General features: G+C 54.5%; 1 protein-coding gene across 1 annotated transcript; it reads right to left on the bottom strand.

Moving 5' to 3' along the window:
• Positions 1-1,727: 1,727 nt before the first annotated feature.
• Positions 1,728-20,222, bottom strand: PLBD2 (phospholipase B domain containing 2). Its single transcript, XM_007938188.2, has 12 exons — positions 19,933-20,222; positions 14,604-14,697; positions 13,210-13,368; positions 10,018-10,118; positions 9,587-9,801; positions 6,460-6,557; positions 4,971-5,131; positions 4,073-4,168; positions 3,741-3,812; positions 2,958-3,110; positions 2,230-2,392; positions 1,728-1,895 (listed from the first exon to the last, which is right to left on the bottom strand). Exons 1-12 carry the CDS (start codon positions 20,220-20,222, stop codon positions 1,728-1,730), a joined length of 1,770 nt encoding a protein of 589 aa, XP_007936379.1.
• Between the last annotated feature and the right edge of the window lie 1,008 nt (positions 20,223-21,230).

Raw genomic sequence — 21,230 nt, 5'->3', positions numbered from 1 at the left:
GTGAAAACCACAAGTTACCAACTCGCAGGGAGCAGGGAGGGGTGAGCAGCTTCCTCCAGGGCCAGCCTGGCTTCGTTGTCTCCAGCCCCCGTTTCGGCACCCAGCATGCTGGCTATCTATCTAACCTCCTTACTGTCTCCCCGACACGAATGTAAACCTCACAAGGGCAGGGGTTTGTTCACGGCAGTACCCACAGTACCTGGTACCAGCACCCAGTGTGTCCAAAGTGTCCAGCCAATATCTGCTGGTGGATGCAGCGTGTGGACCACGTCACGGCAGGGAGCTCTCACCACACTCCCAACAGAGCGCAGTTTGCATCATTACCCCATTTCACAGACGAGGTAACCGAGGCTCAGAAAAGCTGAGCCCCACAGCTACTGAGAGGTAGCGGGAGGATTAGAACCCAGGTCTCTGACTGCAGGGCTCCTGTGTCCTCCTCTCCCAAGCACCCAGCACTGGGTATGTCTCATCTGCAATAGACGCTCCATGTGGGCGGGGGTGGGGCGGGGGGGGTACCCTGTTTTATGTTGGTTTGAAGGTCGTGGTGGTCAACAGGGGCCTGGCACAGGACCTAGAGCACAACAGATGCTCAACAGACACCTGGATGGACGGACAGACAGACGGATGAGTGGGTGGAAGGATGGATGACGGGTGGAGAGGCTGGCAGGTGATCAGACTGATGGGACAGCAGATAGTTAGACCAGGAATGTATGGCTGGATGGCGTGTAACTCACATCAGAGAGGAGAAAAGGTGTCGAGCTGGCCTCCCCGCTACCCCAAGAAGCACAGCCACGGCCACGGCCTGTTCTTTAATGTTCCCACAGCAGGGGAGCTGAGCCGAGGGCCTGAGGCCAGGCCAGGGATGGGCCGGTGGACACACGCGGGTGCACTGACTCCTGTAGCCCCCAGGAGAGAGGAGAACTCTCAGGCCCTCCAGTTGCTCATTGTCAGAAACTCTGGTTTTTGTTTGTTTTCGAGATTCTTGCTTGAGAAAATTGCCCAGCAGAGACAGGGGGCCCACTGCCCCAAAGAGCAGTGGGGCTGGGAGCATGAGAGGACACCCTACCCCTGGCAGCCGAGGCCCAAAACCCCATGATGTTCCTGCCCACTGGGGACCCGAGCCTGATCCTGGGACCTTCCCAGCCCTCAGGAGGGGGTACCATGAGGATAGGACCCCAGAATGGGAAAGAGCCAGAGAGAACCAAAGGGAGACAGAGAGACAGACGTGGAGAGAGGGAGACAGGGAGAGACGGAGATGGAGAGAGGGAGACAGGGAGAGATGGATGTGGAGTGAGGGAGACAGGGACATAGACGCAGAGATGGAGACGGAGATATGGTGGTGGAGGGAGGGAAACAGGGAAAGATGGATGTGGAGAGAGGGAGACAGACAGACAGGCAGAGAGGGAGACAGGAGACATGAATGCGGAGAGAGGGAGACAGGGAGAGCCAGAGACACAGTGAGAAACAGATGCACAGAGTGGTGGAGGCCAACGGAGACAGCACTCACCCACCTCAGGGAGAATGGGTGTGTCAGTTCTGGGCTCCCTGGGGTACACGCACCCTTGGAGGAGACCACCCATACAACAGCGAACCCGGTAGACGTAGTTTCGGGGCGCAACAGGTAGTGAGGCCCCAGAAGGGGGTGGGGCAGGAAGAAAGGCGGCTGGTGGGGTGGCGCGGCCCTGGCAGGGGCAGCAGGCAAAAGGCAGTAGGGCAGTGGACAGGCCTCAGTCCCACCAGACCTCGATGGGCGGGAACTTCCAGAGGTCGGGCTGGCCCATGTGCAGCAGGCTGTGGAAAGGCGAGGTGCTCCATTGGAAGGGGGGTAGCTGGTCCCACGTGGGGCCGCTGACAGCCAGCAGGCGCAGGTCTCTGGCCAGGGCTGAGCTGGTCACCTAGGGCCATGACAGAGGAGGTAACAGCACCGGTGAGGCTCGGCTCTGGACTGCTCAACCCAGGGGGAGGCTCTGGCCCCAATCCTGAGCCAATTTCTGGTCCTGACTCCCACCCTAACCTAGATCCTATCCCAGAGCCCAATTTGGACCCTGCACCCACTGTAAAGCTGACTCCACCTTAACCTTGATCTCTATCTCAGGTCCAACTCTGACCCTGCCCCCTGTCCCACCATCTGCTCAGAGTCCAGCTGCCATGCCCATCTCTCCCCAGGACTGGTGATGACCCCCCCACCCACACCCCTCAGGCCCCCAGGTTCCCTGGCGGGTGCCGCACCTTCACATCAATGCCCCCGTGGGAGCGCTGGCGCAGGGCCTGGAAAGGGTAGGAGCCATTGGCGGGGTTGAGGTCCGAACGGGCCGAGATGGCATTCTCTGCATTGGGCTGGGGGCTGCAGGCACTGCACCATGACAGGGGGTCGTGGAGGAAGTCATTGTACCTGAGGTGGCCATGGGGAAGGGTATTAGTCAACCTGGGCAGGAGGCCTCCCCAGCGTGGCAGCTCTACAATATCCACTGGCCTTCTGCCCACTCCTTCTCGGTGCCTGGCCCCCCTGGCTTTTGCTCAGCCCACTTCCTCTCCTAAGGCCCCTCACCCATCACCTAACTATTCTGCACTCCTCAGGCCTCCCTCTTGCCCAAGCGAGGACCCCAGCTTCATCCCTGGAGAGCACTTCTTGGGACCCAGACAGTTCTGGGCACCCACCTGCATCAGCAGGAACAGCTGTGAATTTCGGCATCACCATGAGGCAGAGAGAAACAGGTTCTGTGCCTGCTTCTCCCCGTCCCAAGCACAACGCCCAGCACAGGGGGTCACTATCAGATGGTCAGCATCCTCCAGGCATCATGAGGACAGTAACGGGCCCACCCTCCTGCTGTCCTGGCAGTTAAAAATACTTTTGCCCATTCCCTTTGTTGCCCACAGGACCCTCCAGGGTGCAGAAACCTTCCCAAACCCCCTAAGTCCTGGGCTCAATTCCCCCTCTGCTGCCAGCCCATGCCCACCTCATGAGGCGGATCATAGAGTCCACATCGTGCACCAGGGACTGGTTCCGTCGAAAGATCTGGGCCCGCGGGCTCCCATTGTAGGAGAACCAGTCCCCATACTGGGCCACCAGGGCCTGCAGCCCACTGGCGTTGAAAACAGACTCAAAGGACCTGTAGGGGATGAGGCTGGTCACCCAGCAACCCCTGGCTACACCCAGCCGTGGCCTGGGAGACACAGGGGTCATCATGCCAGAATATTATCACAGCATAATGGTTATTAACAAGGACAGTCAGATAACAATTGTAAGGTCGGTCATTTGTGCCTGTGGGGGAGGGGCAAGCTCAGGCTCTGGGGTCCAACAGACAAGGTTCAAATCCTGGCTACACCATTCACCAGCTATGGAGCCCTGGGAAGTTAGGCAACCTCCTGGGCTCAGTTTCATTACCTGTGAAATGCGTGGGAGCAGTAACAGTAGCTACTATGCACAGTGTGGTGAGGATCAAATGAGGTAACTCGGTGACCACTGGGGGGGTTGGGGGGCTATGGACAGGGGGAGCTGCTCACAGGGAACCATGGCAGGGTCAATGCTGGGCCTGGCCACCCTACCACCCACCAGGGGTGCCAGAACTGGGAAGTCACACAGATGCTGACCTAAGCCACACAACTGCACCCCAAAACTGTCCAGCCTTTCCTGGCTGGAGCAGGCTTTAAAAAGTCACCTGGGGAAGGAGGACCCTTTCCCAAAACACAGAGCTGAGCAAGGGGCAAGGCAGATGTTGGGGGGCGGGGGGAGCACGTACGGTAGGTTGTAGCTGGACCAGTAGGCCTTCTGGTAGAGTTCCGAGGTCTTGTCGGCCACCACCACCAGGCCCCTGGGACCAAGAAGTGAGATGGGGTGGGGTGGTCAGAGAGGGGGCTCTGTGGGCACTGTCCTGCTCAAGGACCCCTGATGGCTCCCCATTGCCTGGGGGTTGGCTTATGGCATGAATCTTCAGCCCTTCATCCAAGGCCCTGCCCAATCGATGCTGCCTTCTCCTCCAGCCCTACCTTTCTGGGGTGTGCCCCTTTCCGCAGGTATTCTAGCACCCTCACCTAGGCAGGGCCCCCCACCCCTCTTTCCTCAGGCACTCACGGGATCTGCTCCAAGACGGTGAGCACCTTGCTCCCGGGGCTGGGCTCACCAGGGACAAACGCCTTGTAGTCCACGATCATCCACTGGTTGTTGTACCTGCCGCACCCAGGGAGAGAGGGCTTCAGAGAGCTTGGGGCCACTGCCCTCACCTCCGCTGCCCCCAGGAATCATGGGCAGGGCATGGCTCGGGGCATCTGGTCATCATACTGTCATCCTCACACTGCAGCATGACCAGGATAGTCTATGGCTCCCTAGTGCTTATCAGAATGACATTAATTCCTCTGCTTGATGCTCTAAGACCTACACCACTCAGTGCCAACCCCTCTGGTCCACAGGACCCCCACTCACCCATGCCCACCTCCTTGGATGTCCCTCCCGACTCCGCTGAGTCCTCAGAGCCCTCAAGTTCCAAGCTCCCCTCCTGTCTCAGCCCCAGCAGGCCTCTCCCTGGGCTGAGGAGCCTAGAGACGAGGGACAGGCTCTTCCCTCTCTGAACCTGTTTACCTAAGTATAAATGAGGGAAGGGACTCTCAGATACCTTCCAAGTCCGACGCAAGTCCTTGAAGGGACTGCAGAAGCCGTGGGTGTGTGGTCCTGACTTCACACTAATCCCCAGGGTCTGTGTTAGAGGGTAAGTCAGAAACTTTCTTAAGTCGCTCTGGCGGTTAGCACTCAGCTGCTAACTGAACAGCTGGAGGTCTGAACCCACCGGTGGGTTCTGTGGGAGAAGGACATGGCAGCCTGCTCCTGTAACAATTACAGTCTTGGAACTGGGCGGTTCTACTCTGTCCTACAGGGTCGCTATGAGCTGGAGTCAATTTGATGGCAAGGGGTTTGCTTTTTTGGGTTTTAGTCCATATCTTAGGTGTAGGGGGCACAGGGCTAGGGGCCCACTCACGTGCCGCTGTTGAACTTCTTGAAGAGATCAGCCCACGTGTCCCCGTCCGAGGCCAGGCGGTTGGCCACGATGTTGCGCACCCACTCCAGCACGCTGCCCTTGGGCCGCACGTACTTCCACAGGGCCGGGTTGTTGTTGCCGATGGTGGTCTCCAGTGTCACCTGTGCGAGAACAGAGGCGGGCCTAGCACTGAAGGGGGTGCTGCCAAGAGTCACGGCTCCTGCATGAGTATTCAACATTCATGTCCCAACACCCAAGATGGGGTTACTGGCCTTGATTTTTTTCTGTAGTATGTCGTAGGAATATGAGGGGTTCTGCACAGAAAACTTCACTATGAATATATATATATATGTCCAGAAATGCTGTTACACCCTTCTAGGGATGCAGACTGATGCTCCTATACTTGGCTGAGAATCACCAGTCTATTTTGAAGAGTACGCTGTAGCCACAATTAGCTTAACAATGCTGATCATCCTTACAGCCAATCAAGGACCCCGATGTAAGGCCAGGGTCTTGCCTCGACTCTTCCCGGTAAGTGGACTTACTGCTGGCTGGCCTACGTTGTCTCATGACCAGCTGCAGATCAGACACTGAGATCTAGGTTTTCATTGGCTGATTTCTGGGAGTGGATAACCCGGCTCTTCTTCCCAGTCTGTCTTAGCCTGGAAGCTCCGCCAACCTGTTCAGCATCCCAGCCAGACAGGTGCAGGTGAGGTGCACTGGCTGAGACTCGAACCCGTGTCTCCCACACGGAAGGCAAGAATTCTGCCCCTGAACAGAACACGTGCTGCCCCCTCTTCCCACACTGAAAGGGGAACAAATGCCACACTGTCCTCAAAAAGTAATAGAGTGGGAAAGGAGAGGAGAGGAGAGGGGAGGGCAGGGGAGGGGTGGCAGCCTCCCTCCCTGCGGGGAGCAGGCGGCCTGCACTGGGCCCTCTCTAAGGCAGGGTTTTTCTCCACAGCAGCGGTTGCCCTGGTGAGCCATCAGGGCTCACGGCCTTGGCTGGGATGCTGGGAACAGATTTTGAAACAAATTTGGACCCCAGCCAGGAAAAGGGAGAAAAACAACACACTGTAAACAACCTTCACTCAGCAAACCAGAGCAGGTGAGGGGGGCAAGCAGGAGGGAAATGTGTATGAGAGAGAGCAAGCTCTTGCAGGGAGAGGAGCATGTAGCAACGACACAATGAGGCATCCAGGTGGTCAAGGCCAAGGACATTTCAAAAAGTCCCCAAGAGCAGCAATTTCTGAGGAGCTGGGTCACAGCGTACTGTTGGAGGCCCTGTGTGGAGCCTGGGAAGCTGGCACAAGCCCTCCCCAGGCGTGGGGGGAGGACTAGCTCAGCGCCCCATGCAGCGGAGTGGGGTGGAGGCTGCATCCTCTGACCCAGCACCCAGCCCGAGGCTGACACCCACTGGCCAAGGAAATGAATCCCACTGGCCCAGAGCTGCTGGGTGGGAACCGGTCCTGGGATGGAGGGGACGTACCAGGCCACTACTCAGCACGTAGAAGTCATCACAGGAGAATATGGTGCCCGGGTAGGATGAGAAGACCAGCTTGTTGCCAGGGGCCAGCAGAGAGTCCTCTGTGGAGAGAGTGCCCTGGGGGTGGTCAGGCAGGCCCATGTGCACCCCACATCCCCACCCAGCAAGGCACCAGGGTCTCCAGGTGGACAGCCAACAGGCCTCTGGGGAAGCCCCGCCCTGTCCCATAGCACACCAGCCATCTGACACATAGAAAGGTGTGCATGCCCACGCACGTGTATAAAACTATTTATTGCAGTTGGGGTGATGGTAAAATTCGGGAACCATAAGGGTGATGGTCGAACATGATGAACGTAATTAATGACACCAAGCTGCAAATGTAAAGATGTGGAAAGGCCCAACGTTCTGCTGTCTGTGTACTCACCATAATCAAGACAAACAACAACAAAGATTTACTGTAAAGAAGACAACAACTCAAGGCACATGCGCAGGGACCAAAGCGGAGCAGTGGTGACCACGGGCAGAGAGACCGCAAGCCAGCACTGAAGGCGCTCCTTTCTTCGTGTGAGAAAAGACCCGGTCATCTGCTCCCGTTAAGATTACAGCCTAGGAAACCCTATGGGGCAGTTCTACTCCATCCTATAGGGTCACTCTGACTCGGAATCAACTTACTAACACACAACAACAGTATGTTTATGTTTATATATTGGGGCGGGGAGAGAGAGAAAGAGAGGGAGCGTGTGTATCTATGTATTAGAATTCTCCAAACAGGTTCTCAAACTGAAATTAATATGCACTGTGATCTGGAAAAAGGAGCACCATCTTGGGCTTGTTTAAATCTATTTGTTCTGGAAATAAAATAAGGGTGTATTTCTAAACACCACTACTAGTAAGACGGTTCAGAGGGAGACTTAGGAGTTTGGAGCCTGGCTCTTGGAAACCCTGCTCAGCTACTGATGAGCTGTTTGACCAATGGCAAGTCAGTCTTTCTGAGGATCACACACACACATCACACCCACCACCATCGGCCCAATTCTGACTCACAGCAACCCCCACTGGGTTTCTGAGGCAGTAAATCTTTATGGAAGTAGATTGCCCTGTCTTCTTCCACAGAGCAGCTGGTGAGTTTGAACCACCAACCTCCTGGTTAGCAACCAAATGCCTTACTCACTACACCACCAGAGCTCCTGCGAAATGGGAAGAGTAATTCCTCACCCCACACAGGGAGGTGGTAAGAATTCAGTGTAAAGATCACAGACATAAAAAGCTTCTGGCGGAACAGTGATGTCGGGTAAGCACGCAGTGAATGATACCAGAGTTAGACCAGTGCATGAGGACATGCTAGGGTGCCAGTCCGCCCCTGCCGACCGACCAGCCAACTGCAGAAGCATCAGGGAGCCAGCCACGATCAGCCTGTCTGGTTGCTATGGACTGAAATGTGTCCCCACAAAATGTTATAAATCCCAACCTCAGTACCTGTGGTTATAATCCCACTCGAGAAAGGGCTTTTGGTTATGTTAATTAGTAGGATTAATACAGGGAAGTGGCCTTGGTAGCATAGTGGTTAAGTGCTCAGCTGCTAACTGAAAGATCAGAGGTTTAAACCCACCAGCCAGTCTGTGGAAGAAAGACGGGGCAGTCTGCTTCTGTAAAGATTCACAGCCTAGGAAATCCTATGGGGCACTTCTACTCTGTCCTATAGCATTGCTAGGATTCGAAATCGACTTGATGCCAATGGGTTTATTAGTGTAGAGTGTGTCTAGGATGTGTGCGTATGGATTACACCTGAACATAAAGAAAATGAAAATCCTCACAAGTGGACCAATAAACAGCATCATGATAAATGAAGAAAAGATTGAAGTTCCCAAAGACTTCAAATACTTGGGTCCACAATCAACACCCATGAAAGCGGCAGTCAAGAAATCAGACGCCATACTGCACTGGACAAATCTGCTGCAAAGCAAAGATGTCACTCTGAAGACTAAGGTGTGCCTAACCCAAGCCATGGTGTTTTCAATCACCTCATATGCATGTGAAAGCTGGGCAGTAAGTAAGGAAGACTGAAGAGTTGATGCTTTTGAGTTGTGGTGTTGGCAAAGAATGTTGAAAAGTACCACGGTCTGCCAGGAGAATGAACAAATCTGTCTTGGAAGAAATGCAGCCGGAATGCTCCTTGGAAGCGAGAACGGCCAGATTTGTCTCATCTACTTTGCTCGTGGTGTCAGAAGGGACCATTCCCTGGAGAAGGATGTCATGCTTGGTAAAGTGGGGGGTCAGTGAAAAGGGGGAAGGCCCTCAATGAGATGGATGACGGTGTCTGCAACGGTGGGTTCAAGCATGGCAAGGACTGTGAGGCTGGCACAGGGCCGGGCAGTGTTTCGTTCCGTTGTACACAGGGTCGCTGTGGTTGGAGCCGACTCGTTGGCATCTGACACCACCACCACCAGAGTGTGTCTTAAATCCATCCCTTTTGAGATCCAAGAGCTGATTACACAAGCAAGCAGACACAGGGAAGAGAGATGCTGTGTCACATGATCACCAAGGAACTCAGAACAGAGGCTGGACGGGGACAAGGAGCCTCCCCAGCGCCACCAGAGAAAGAAAGCCTTCCCCTCCGGCCGGTGCCCTGAATTTGGGTTTCCAGTCTTCTGAACTGTGAGGGAAGGGATCTCTGTTTGTTAAAGCCGCTCAGGTGTGGACCTCTTTTAGAGCAGTACGTGGTAAGTAAGACACTGGCCCAGACCAACAGTCACCACTGGCGCACAGACACGGGAACAGTAACAGGGTGGCCGTTTTCCACTTTGCTTGTTTGAACTTTGGGGGTGAGGTGCATGCAACAATAGCTAACTAGTTGCACCTGAGGAAGGACAAATGACAGGAAAGCCCCTCAGGGCAGTTCTACTTGTCCTTGAGGTTTGCTATGAGTCGGAATCAACTTCAAATGGCTAAGATTAAAAAACAGGAAAAGGAAAGGAATAAATATGCTACCAACAAGGGAAACTCTGAGAAGGGCCCAACGGTGACCCTGGTGTGTACAGGGGGGCAGGACTGCTGTCCAGGCCCACCCCTCCTTGGACCACCCCTCCTGCCTGCCCACTGGCACCCGCACAGAGCCAACACACCCACCCACCTCGGGGGCCTTGGTGGAACTGGAACGAGTACTTCTTGATGACACGCAGCATGTGCTGGTAGGAGTTCCAGGTGTTGTGGGCGACCAGGAGGTCACGCTGGCCAGGCAGCAGCTTGATGAGGGCGGAGCAGGAGCCCGAGCCCAGGGCACGCTTGGTCTTGGTCTTATTCAGGGCTGGCTCCAGGTCTTCCAGGTCCCCGGACAGCTGCAACAGCCTGAAGGGCCGGGCCCGTGGAGGGTCACCACCACTGCAGTGGGGACTGTCACCATTCCCATTTCACAGAGGAGGAGCTGAGGCTGAGGGAGGTGAGCCCACCGTCCGAGGCCGTGCAGCCAGGAAGTGGCACGGTGTGTGCCGGAGCCCAGAGCTGTTAGACGATGAGGTGCATGGCCCTTGCCCCCACCCTGTCCACACTGGGGTTAGTACTTACAGGAACCCCAAGGGTTTGATGGTGAACTTCCCAGTTGGGAAGATCACGTGGCCTCCGTAGCTGTCCTCCAGGCCTTTCAGCTGCAGGAGGGTCAGCCGGACCTTGGGGGAGGGGGCAGAGGGAGGGTGAGGCCTGTCCCCCAGGATCATACTTTCTCCTCCAACAGAAGGGGCTTGGGCCTGGGGGTCCAGACAGAGCTGGAGAGGCCCAGGGACACCCTCTAAGCGCCAGCCAGCGGTGACTCCATTAACCACCACCCACCCCTCTGTGCTAAGTACTGCCTTCAATGAATTAGCTCTGTGTTCCCAGCAACCCATGATCATCCCCACTTCAGAGCCCAGCTCAGAAGCCACCTCCTCCAGGAAGTCTCTTGGGTGGTCCTGGCCCACTGTCGACAGCTCCCTGTTCTGAGTGTAGTCCTGTCTATGCTGCTGCCTTGGGGCATCTGTCTGGTGCAGGGGGCTCCTCCCCTCTGTCACTGTTGTGCCCCAACAGCCTGTAGCCACGGAGTGTCATCACCACGTCCCCCACAGGGTCTTGGCCTGTACTGGGCACACACCAAGCACTTAGAAAGCAACTGCAAGGTAGGTGGATGGATGGATGGATGGATGGGAGGATGGATGAGTTGACAGATGGATGGATGGATAGATGGATGGATGGACAAATGGACAATCAGATGAATAGACAGATGAATGGATGGATGGATGGCTAGAGAAGGGCTGAGCTGATGGATGGATGGATGGATGAATGGAAGGATGGACAGATGGACAAATGGATAGATGAATGGATGGATGGACAGATGAACAGACAGGACTGATAGATGGATGAGTAGCTGCTACGTTAAACAGAAGGGAAGGACAGAGAGAGAAATAACTGGCTAGCTGGCTGGAAGGGAGGAGGAAGGGAGACGGACAGGCAACCAAATGGGGTGTATCAACAGGGTGGGTGGGTGGGTAGAAGTCAGTTAGGTGCCTGGAGTGGGTAGACAAGACGGGTGAGAGTCATACATCTCTGATGAACATTTATTTATCAGGCACTGACTATCTGCTAGGCACTGGGGACACGGCAGAGAACAAACGGATGTAGTCCTTGTCCTCATGGAACACGCAGTTGAGTCGAAAAGACAGACTCTGGATACTTCACTGCAGTTACCATTTTCGTGCTACAGAAATGCTGTAGAGAGGACTAAGTGGGAGTCAGCTGGGCAAACGGAAGGAGGAAGGGTGTTCTGGGCATAAGGAATAGCATGTTCAAAAGCTCTGAGGCAGAAGGTAACACTCTTGTTCAAGGAAGAGCGGGCTAGGGCCAGTGCTAGGGTCACATTAAGGTGCAGAGCTTCCTCGTGAGCCCTGAGTAGCCACTGGTGAGATTTCAGAGGAAAGACAACGAGCAGATGTGATGGATCAACAGATGGGTGGGCTGAGAGATGCCCACGTGGCCAGGGGACGGGGCAATGAAGCAGATGGGCTGGTCGGACAGATGGCTGGGCAGGTGGATGGGAGGGAGCTTTGGCAGAGCAGATGCACAGACAGGTAGACCATGGGCAGGGAGATGGGTCGGCAACCAAACGGGGTGTATCAACAGGGTGGGTCGGCGGAAGAAGTGACAGTGGGCAAAGATGGGAAGATGGGTGACAGAAAGGTTCAGTTGGGTGGATGGGTAGATGAGAGGAAGACAGTGAAAGATGGAGAGACTTGTGGGTGGGCAGCTAAGTTAGATGTGTCAGTCGGTTATGGACCAAAGGATGGATGGATGGAAAATAGGGAAGGAAGTAGGAAGACTGGATAGCTGAGTGAGTAGATGAGTAGATAGGTGGGTAGGTGAATGGATGGATGGAGAGATGGGCAGATGGACGTGAGGGAAGGAAGGAGGGAGACCGATGGATGAGTAGGTGGATGAGTAGATGGGTGGGTGTGTGAATGGGTACATGGATGATGGCTGGAAGGAAGGAGGGAGACTGGTTGGATGACTGGGTAGGTGAATGGATGGATGGAGAGATGGGCAGATAGACGTGAGGGAAGGAAGGAGGGAGACTGGATGGACGAGTGGGTGGATGGATAGATGGGTGGATGGGCAGATGGATATGAGGGAAGGAAGGAGGGAGACTGGATGGATGAATGGATGGGTGGATAAATGGGCAGATGGACGTGAGGGAAGGAAGGAGGGAGACTGGATGGATGAGTGGGTGGATGAGCAGATGGGTGTTTGTGTGAATGGGTACATGGATGATGGATGGAAGGAAGGAGGGAGACTGGATGGATGAATGGATGGACAGATGAGTGGATGAGTAGAAGGTGAATGAGTAGAAGATGGGTAGGTGGACAATGAGAAATTCTACTGAGGGGAATGGGACATACCTGGCCTGAGCTAGATGGAGGTGCCTACAGAAACCAACAGCCATTCTAGAGACAACCTGTCACATGTATCTCATATATAAGACCCTTGAGGTTATTTACAGAACCCATAAATAACTGACTTTTTTAATTCTGATAACCTAACTAGCTGCCCAAAGGTAGACGACTATGCCTGGGGCCTCAGTTGTTGTTGTTATGTGCTGTCGAGTTGGACTCGACTCATAGCGACCCCTCCTTGGGTTTCCGAGGCAGTATCACTACGGAAGTAGATTGCCCAACCCTCCTTCCGAGGAGTGGCTGGTGGGTTTGAACTGCCAGCCTTCTGGTTAGCAGTCAAGTGCCTTAGGCACTATGCTACCAGAGCTCCTGGGGCCTCAGTTAGCTGTCAGCTTATCAGCAGCTCATCGAGGGAACAGAAAGCAACATTCACCTGCCCCAGCTGTCTCCCCCGGTTCCTCTCCCCTCCCCTCCTTCTCTGCACTCAGTGTGATCAACCTACCCATGTGCTGGGTGAGCTCCTTCATACGCAAGGAAATAAGTCTGCTAGCAATGGACTCTATGTCTCTGGTTATTCTTTCACAACAAGAAGGCAAGGACTAGTGGCTGAAGTGCCATCAAGTGGGTGGACAGGAAGATGGAGATGGACAGGTGGGGACCGCAGAGACGGATGAATGGCAGTCGGCCAGGAGGGATGGAGATAATGATGGACAGGGGTGGCCGGCAGTGGCACAGGCCACAGGGTGGCGGGCCGGCTGGAGGACCAGCAGCCCCAGGGGTGACAGATCCTGAGACAGACCCAACTCCTCCCCACCAAGCAGAGCATGGCAGCTGTGCCCACCTGGTGCCAGTAAGGGGAGTCCCTGTTCAATTCCATCTCCTCCTGCATCCACTCCAGGTTGGCCTCCAGGAAGCTCTTGAGCTTCTCACAGTAGCCAGCTTCGTACTCAAAGGGTCCGCAGTAGTTGACCATTGTGTTCATCCAGTGCATGTAGATCAACTGGGAGGGGATGGGAGAGGTGGGCAAGGGCAGAGCGGTGGGGGCTACTCCCCTTCCCGGAGGGTCCCGCTGGCTTCCACCCAGCTCAGAGCCCCAACCTCACTCAGCTTCCTCTCCCTGGAAGGGCTCCTCTCTGACCACTCTTTTGTGTGTACATTTGTGTGTCTTCAGACATAGGTTAGGCAGCAGTGTGTGTCACACTCTTACCCTCATTGGGGCCCATTGGCTCTGGAAGTCTCCCTCCACTGAGAGCCTTTAGAGTCCAAGTCTGTATTGGGTTATGCCTCCTCTGCTTCCAGGGACCCTACCTACTTGTGCATCCAGGCCATCAGTTAGCCAGTCAACTAATAATTTTTTGAGCACCTACTATGTGCCAGGAGCTGTCTTAAGTGCTGAGGACACAAGAGTGAACTAAACAGCAATATCCCTCTTGACCAACTGGAAAAACAGAATGTTGTCCACTTTCAAGCAGGCCTCAAGAAGCCGTCCACATTTCCCTGCTTGGAGGCTGTGGGGCCAAGCCCAGGCTAGCCTGCTTGAGGGCGAGGGACCACGCTACCCCAGCCAAGCGAGTGAGGCTATCCTCGATGCCAGCCCCACCCAGCTGACTGCAGGGCAGCAGTGAGTCCAGCCAAGATCGGCCAAGCCTGGCCTGGACCGACCAAACCACCCACTGCCATCCCAGTGGGAGGAGAGAAGTGCTGATATCCTCGATGCACAGAGGGGTGGTCAGCTGCCCGCAGCTAACGCTGAGAGAACACACTGTCTATTGACTGATACATTCACATCTCACAGCAACTCGGTGAGGAAGGTGCTCTGATCACCACCCCCGCTCTGCAGCTGAGGAAACCAAGGCACAGGTAGGGGGGTCACTTCCCCCAGGTCACCCACATAAAGATGAGGGTTTCTAATTTTCCAGACACTGAGTTCACTGGGCAAAGGCGGGGGGGGGGGGTAACTTCTGGCCATACCCCTCACCCTGCAGGAGACACTCATTTTATCAATCATTATAATTTAAAATGTCTTTCTTACATACAACCTTCTGTCCAATTACATACATCAGACAGTTCATGATGCAATTTTTTTAAGAACATGTGAGAGCCTTTTCTTCCCAACGAGGTGGAGAGGCCGGGGCCCAAGTCCACTCCATGCATGCATTGAAAGCCTCCTGAGCATCCTGGAAAGCCCACCTCGTCAGGGGGCTGGGGTCCCCATTCCCCCACCAAGGCCCTTACCTCCTCAGACACAGCAGCCTCCACCATGCCTGCTGCGTAGGCCTGCAAGCTGTCATTGAAGCGGCCACTTGTGGCCAGCTCCAGAAAGGCCCACCTGAGGGAGGAAAGGGACAACCAGTTAGCTCCAGGGGCACTCACAAAGCCAGCCCTACGGTTAGACGTGCGGCCATCACCAGTTCAAACCATGATCACCAGTGCAGTGATGGGCGGCTGTTCACATGAATGAATGTGTCTGTCCTGGAGCACTGGCTGGGTGAGATCCCTAAAGACAGAACTGCTGGGAAACAGGGCACCCTCAATGTTCATTTTAGCAGATACCATCAAACATCCCCTTCCCAAAGTTACACCCATCTATAGTCCCACCCCCACCAATAATACCATCTAATGCTTATTGAAGACTCCCTGGGTGGCTCAAATAGGTAACACTTGACCACTAACCAAAAAGTCGGCAGTTTGAGTCCACACAAAGGCCTGGCATTCTACTTCCAAAAACCTAGCCATTGGAAACCCTACGCATACAGTTCTATTCTGACATACGTGGTGGGGTCGCCACAAGTCAGAATCGACTTGGCAATGACTGGTTCAATTGGTTTAACTTGTGTAGGGCGTCCTCTGGCCAGACACCATTCTTGTCACTTCCATGTCTATTAAGTCACTGAATCCTCACCTGACAATCCTGCAACCCTGCAAGCAGGCCATTATTGTCCCACCGCAAAGAAGAGGAAGAAGTGAAAGCCCAGGGTTAGATGCCAAGGAAGAGGGCACAACCAGCCCCAACTCTTCCTTGCCCTCTGCCTACGCCTTCCACGCTCCACCTCCACGGTTCCTCCCATAAGGGCCAGTGTCCTTCCCCACCCTCACATTCGGGCTCAGCTTTGGGCAATGGAAAGAAGCTCTGGTGGCACAGTGGTTAAAACCTTAGCTGCTAACAGACAGGGCAGCGGTTCAAAACTACCAGCTGCTCTGTGGAGAAATATGAGGCAGTCTGCTTCTGTAAAGACTGACAGCCTTGGAAACCCTATGGGGCAGTTCTACTCTGTCCTACAGGGTCGCGATGAGTCGGAACTGACTTGCCAGCAGTGGGTTTGGTTTTTTGAGGTTTGGGCAAAGGAATGTGGGTGGAAGTGACAGTGTGCCATTTTGAGATTAGTCTACAAGAGGCCCTGTGCTTCTCCCTGCCCTCTTGTACCTTGCCATCGCCAGCCCTGGGCAGCCCACTGTCTCTGATACGAAACATGTATGGGACAGGCCAGGTCTTCAAACCCACAGCATGAGACAGAGCTGCCCGGCCACCCCACAGATGTGTGAGGATGTGGAGGTGGTGGGTCACTGGGTCTAGGGCGGTTTGTCACACAGTACTATTGCCCAATTGACCAGCTGATACACTTGGCAGGGTCACACTGCCAGCAAGGGGCAGAGCATCCCCTACCCGAGGTGTTCCAAGACGACTAGTGCGGCTGGCACACGCCACCTGGGTTTTCTGCAAACTTCAGCAGAAATGCGAACAGCCACCTATACCAAGGCACCCCCGCCGCCCTTGCTGCTGTGAAATGGGGAGGCTCAGATGAACAGTTTCTGGAATCCCCTCTTGGTGTGCTCATCGGCGACTCTGAGAAACTCTACCCCCAAGAAAGCAAACCCACTGCCAGGGAGTCGACTCCGACTCACAGCGACCCTACAGGACAGAGCAGAACTGCGCCCTAGGGTGCTCCTGGTTGTGATCTTTGCCGGGTCATTCTTTCCCAGAACTACTGGGTAGGTTACAACTGCCACCGAGTGCTTAACCCTTAGCCACTAGGGCTCCTTTCTCCAAAACCAAACCCTCACCACCGTGGTGAGGATCCCAACTCATAGCGACCCTACAAGACAGAACTGCCCTGCAGGGTTTCCAAAACTGTAAATCTTTACAGAAGCAGATGGCTTCACCTTTCTCCCGGCAGATTCAAACTGCCAATCTTTGCTTCGCCGCTGAGTGCCTTAACCACTGTGTCACCAGAGCTCCTTTCAAAGAAATGGCCGGATCATATTTCTCCATTTTCCTGGGCTGGGCTTTTGCTTGTTGGTGAGTGGATCTGACATTTGTTATTCTCTCAAGTCTCTGCCCGGCCACTTCACAGCAGCCACGTCATCTTGGAATGAGGATGGTGATAACCTTGCAGGGTCAAGGAGGAAACCAGTTGACAAGGGCTTGGGGCCTGAGGCAAGAGAAGGGATTCTCAAAGGCCAGGCTCAAGGACTCCAGCACAGAGCCAGCACCGTGGTACCCAACCTCATCAATGGGAACCTCCCCGATTCAAGGTGTTCCAGAAACACATGTCACCTACCTAGGTGTTACTTGTTCCTTTCCTCTTATTTTTATGCATTTGGTACTAATGATCTGTACTTGGCTGCTAACCCAAAGGTTGGTGGTTCCAACCCACCCAATAGCACAGGGGAAGAAAGGGTTGACATTACATCTAAGAAAACCATAGGGAGTTCAGTTCTTCTCTCTAACACATGAGGCCACCATGAGTCTAACTGACTGGATGGAACAGGTCTGCTTTGGTTCCAATTGGACTGGAACAGTGAGTAAGGGGGTGGTTGGTACAACTTAGTCAGAGAAGGAAGACAAAGGAAGGATGGAGGGTTCAGCTTCCCCAGCAGCAAGGTCAGAGCCAGCCTGCAGCAGCAGGTGGCTGGGGTACTCCTGATTCCAAGCACCAAAGCCTCAGTGGAGGGGAGTGGTGGTGGTGGTGGTGGTGTGTGCAAGACCAAAGTCAGATACAGCACAACTGAACGAGGTGAGGTTATTGGTGGAGGAGATGACATTTGTCCTGACTGTCTCAGGACTGTTGGCCAAGTCTGGGGAGAGAAAGTAGAAAGGGGCCCAATTCCAGGGGAACAGAGGAGTCAAATCCTTGGCCCACATCCTCCCAGAAAAATAAGAGTAAGCTATCCCCCAATTTTTTAACCACGGACTGCTAGAAGAATGAACAAGTCTGTCTTGGAGGAAGCACAGCTGAAAGGGTGCTTCACCTCCTAGAAGTGAAGAGGGTGAGAGTTTGCCTCTTGTATTTGGACGTGTTATCAGGAGGGATCAGTCCCTGGGGGAAGGACATCATGCTTGCTGAAGTAGATGTCAGTGAAAAAGAGGAAAGTCCCTAAGGAGATGGATTGACACAGTGGCTGCAACAACGGGCTCACGCATGGCAACAATCGTGAGGCTGGTACCTGACCGGGCAGTGTTTCATTCGGTTGTACCCAGGGTCGCTGAGTCAAAACCAACTCGATGGGACCTAACAACAACCCCCAGATCAGAGATTCTGCTGGTCATGGACCAGGACACTCCAGATATCTGTCTCTTATCTTACCCTTGACTTCTCAGGAAGTGGTCTCTGAGGGCCTCAGTTTCCCTGCCTGTAAAATGGGGCTCCAGACATGATTTTTCCCTACATCACAGCCCCAAATGCTGGCAAACTCAAAGGGAAAGGGGCTTGTGAACAGAAGAGGAGGGAGTGTAGAACTGGACAGAAAAGATTCTGGAAGGGTGAGGGGGAAGCAAGAAGACTGAGCTCACCTCTCAAGCCTCAGTTTCTCCAACTATAAAAGGAGCAAGAACACCTGCTCCTTTCTTTTTCACTGATTGCTTCCTCCAGGAAATAGTGAAGCTGTGATTCATCTGAATTTCTATAACTCTGAGCCCTACCCTCAAGAGATAAAACAGGCTCAGAGAGGTGAAGTGATTTGCCCAATGTCACACAGCAGTGGAGTTGGCCCTGGAACCAAAGGATTCTGGCCTGTCTGCTTCTGACTGTCCAACCAGCACAATCAAGAAAGCCTTCTCTCTACTTCCCAGCTTTCTATAACTGAGAACAAGATAGCCCAGTAGGGGTCTCCTGAGGACAAGGTCCCTTTCTCATCCTCAGCATCACCTCCCTGCCCCCCACCCACCCAAGCTGGCATCCTAGCCGAGGGCTGTCATGCTCCCGTGTCATGCCAGGCAGAGCTGAAACATGTGTGAGTCAGCAGAGAATGGGTCACCAGATCCCAGAGTCACGGCCACCACTGCAGCCAGCCACTGAGCTCTGCTCCCTCCATAGAAGCCAGGGCACACTGTGGCTTCCTCTCCCTGGGAGCCTTCCCAGAATTACCCCAGCCACTCCTGTGTCTACAGCAAATCTCCCCCAATCCCTCACCTATCTATCTGATACCCTCCCAAGCACCATAAAGCACCAGAATGGGGGTGTCCTCATGTCCTGTGTCTCCTCTGTACTTGCAGGAAGCAATGCGTACCAGCAAAATGGGTGGGGCTACCGTGGAAGGTGGCCATGCCTGCTGAAGGGGGAAGTGGGCCCTGAGATGGGCTCAGGATGGAGATGAGGAAGGGTCAAGATCTCCTAAGATTCCAGCACAGCCTGGATCCAGGGCCTGGGCCCTGCTCTCCTCCTCATTCCCACTGACTCCGGTTTCCCTTCTGGAACTGTCTGTCTCCTCCAGTGAGCAGGGACCCCCAGCCTTTCTCAGCACAACCTCCAAGACAATGGATGAATGGTTGACAGGGCACAAGCCTGAAAGGTTACCCCGTCCCTTGAACAAGTTCTGAGGGCTCCCCATAACCTCCTTGCCAGGCACATCCTAAAAATCTGAGCCACAGATGGGGATATGGGAGCCCAGATGGGCAAAGGCAGTTAGGTGAGAGTCACATGAGAGAATGGTAGCCTGGGTCTCAGTTATACGGAGTCAGAATGACAGCCTAGTATGGAGCAAAGTGCCTGGCCAGGGACAGAGAAGGTGAGAGAAGCAGATACTATCTGGGCCCATGTGAATTTAGAGACCCTAAAAGTCAGACTGGCCTGAGCCCAAGTTCAGTCCTGCTGCCCTGGCTCTGAGGAAAGGCAGGGGGCTGGCACCTGGAGAACTGTCATCACCACTCCAGGCCTGGAGACAAAGGGCCGGCCTCCACGGGGTGGGGCACTGAGGCCTGGGGAAGGGGAGTGGTCCTGGTGGGATGGAAGGCTGTGTGCCTCTTCAGCCAGGGATCTGGTCCAGCCGGGGTACTGCAGCTGCAGAGGCGGAAAACTGGCCCTGACGGCGGCAGTGGTACTACCACTCTGGGATAGAAACAAGGAACCGGCCCCCATGAGGTAAGGGTTGCTGCACTAGCCCCAAGTCACAGACCCAGGCTGTTTACTGCAGCCTCGGAGCCGGGCAACTGACCCCAGGGGACAGAGAGGCTGTTATCCGGAAAGAGGTTGGCCCCAGGGATACTGACACCTCCGGTCGAGGGAGACGCCCAGCGGCCACGCACTCCCTCCTCGGCCGCCCCGCGCTGGGTCAGGCCAACCCTTACCCGGTCTCGTGGATGGCATTGGTGAGGTTGGCCCAAGCCACCGCATCAGGGTGGCGGCCTTCCACCAGGCGCAGCTGCCCGGCCGCGGTGTCCAGGAGCACCGAGCGGCTTCGGGAGGCGGGCGGCGCCGGCCCATCGGGCCCCCAGCGGTCCCCCACGGGCGAGATGGCGCCCGTTAGGCCGCTTAGGAACAACCCGACCAGCAGGGCTAGCACCAGAGCCAGCGCCAGCGCCCGCGTCAGAGCCCGGGCCAGGCGGCCGCCGGCGGAGCCGTATGTCGGGGCAACCATGACGGCGCCAAGCGGCGCGCCGCAGCCTGGCTCACGTGACTGTGCTCAGCCGCGACGGGCGGGGCCTAGGGTCCCGAGGGGTAGGGCATGGGCGGGTCCAAAGGCTCGGGGACCAGTCCTAGGCGGAGCCTACGACGCCAGGGCGGGTCCTGTGTAGACGGGGGAGGGCCCTGTGCAGACGGGGGCGGGCCCTGTGCAGATGAGGGCGGGGCGGGCGGAGAGAAGGTAGGGCCCAGAGGGAGGGGAGGAGCACACACACAAAAACCAAAAACTAAAGTCACTGATGTGGAGTTGATTCCGACTCCTAGTGACTCCTCTTTGGGTTTCCCGGCGGTATGTACGGAAGTAAATTGCCCAGTCTTCCGTCTGAGGAGTGGCTGGTGGGTTTGAACCCAACCTTCTGGTTAGCAGTCATATGCATTAGTCATAGGACCAACTTTTCCCGGATGGGACGGGCCCAGGGTGAGACGTAGGGGCCGGCTCGACCTTAAAGGACCCTGGCACCTTAAAGGGTTCCAGCCACACAAACCCAGTTTAGATTACTCCGTTAAACTTCCTATTTTGCAAGTTTTCAAACCTAAAGAAAAGTTGCAAGAATAGAAAAATAAATATCCATACACCTATCATCAATTTCTAGTATTTTGCATTGCTCTCTCTATATAATTATATGTATAATTTTGCTGAACCATTTGAGAATTGAACACGATAACATACCAACCATAAATACTGCAGCATGAATCGCCTAAGAGCAAAGACAACAATAACATTGTAACAGGAACTTTGCCATTTATTGGTTTATTATCTGTTAGTTGCTATCCAGTTAATACTGACTCATGGCAACTCCATGTGACTTCAGTGTTATACACATAGTAAAGAACGTTTAACACAAAGGTCAGGTTGATGGTGAGTTCAGGGGTTTCTAAGGTACGTGTAAAATCTGTTTCTTAACCTGAGTGCAATGTACATGTGTGTTCATGTTATTTTTCTTTAAACTGTAAATAACTATGT

Source organism: Orycteropus afer, unplaced genomic scaffold, assembly GCF_000298275.1.
Source record: "Orycteropus afer afer isolate SDZICR_OR568_19922 unplaced genomic scaffold, OryAfe1.0 scaffold00048, whole genome shotgun sequence".
Lineage (NCBI taxonomy): Eukaryota > Metazoa > Chordata > Mammalia > Tubulidentata > Orycteropodidae > Orycteropus > Orycteropus afer.
Note: the sequence above shows the minus strand (reverse complement) of the source record. Positions and strands in the feature narration are given on the sequence as shown.

Excerpts from the sequence above, each read along its gene's own strand:
- PLBD2 (XM_007938188.2), bottom strand. The coding sequence starts at position 20,222 with ATGGTTGCCCCGACATACGGCTCCGCCGGCGGCCGCCTGGCCCGGGCT. Across the intron at positions 13,369-14,603 it reads AGGCTGCTGTGTCTGAGGAG|TTGATCTACATGCACTGGAT; the intron begins GTAAGGGCCTTG and ends ATCCCCTCCCAG. Across the intron at positions 9,802-10,017 it reads ATCAAACCCTTGGGGTTCCT|GCTGTTGCAGCTGTCCGGGG; the intron begins GTAAGTACTAAC and ends CCGGCCCTTCAG.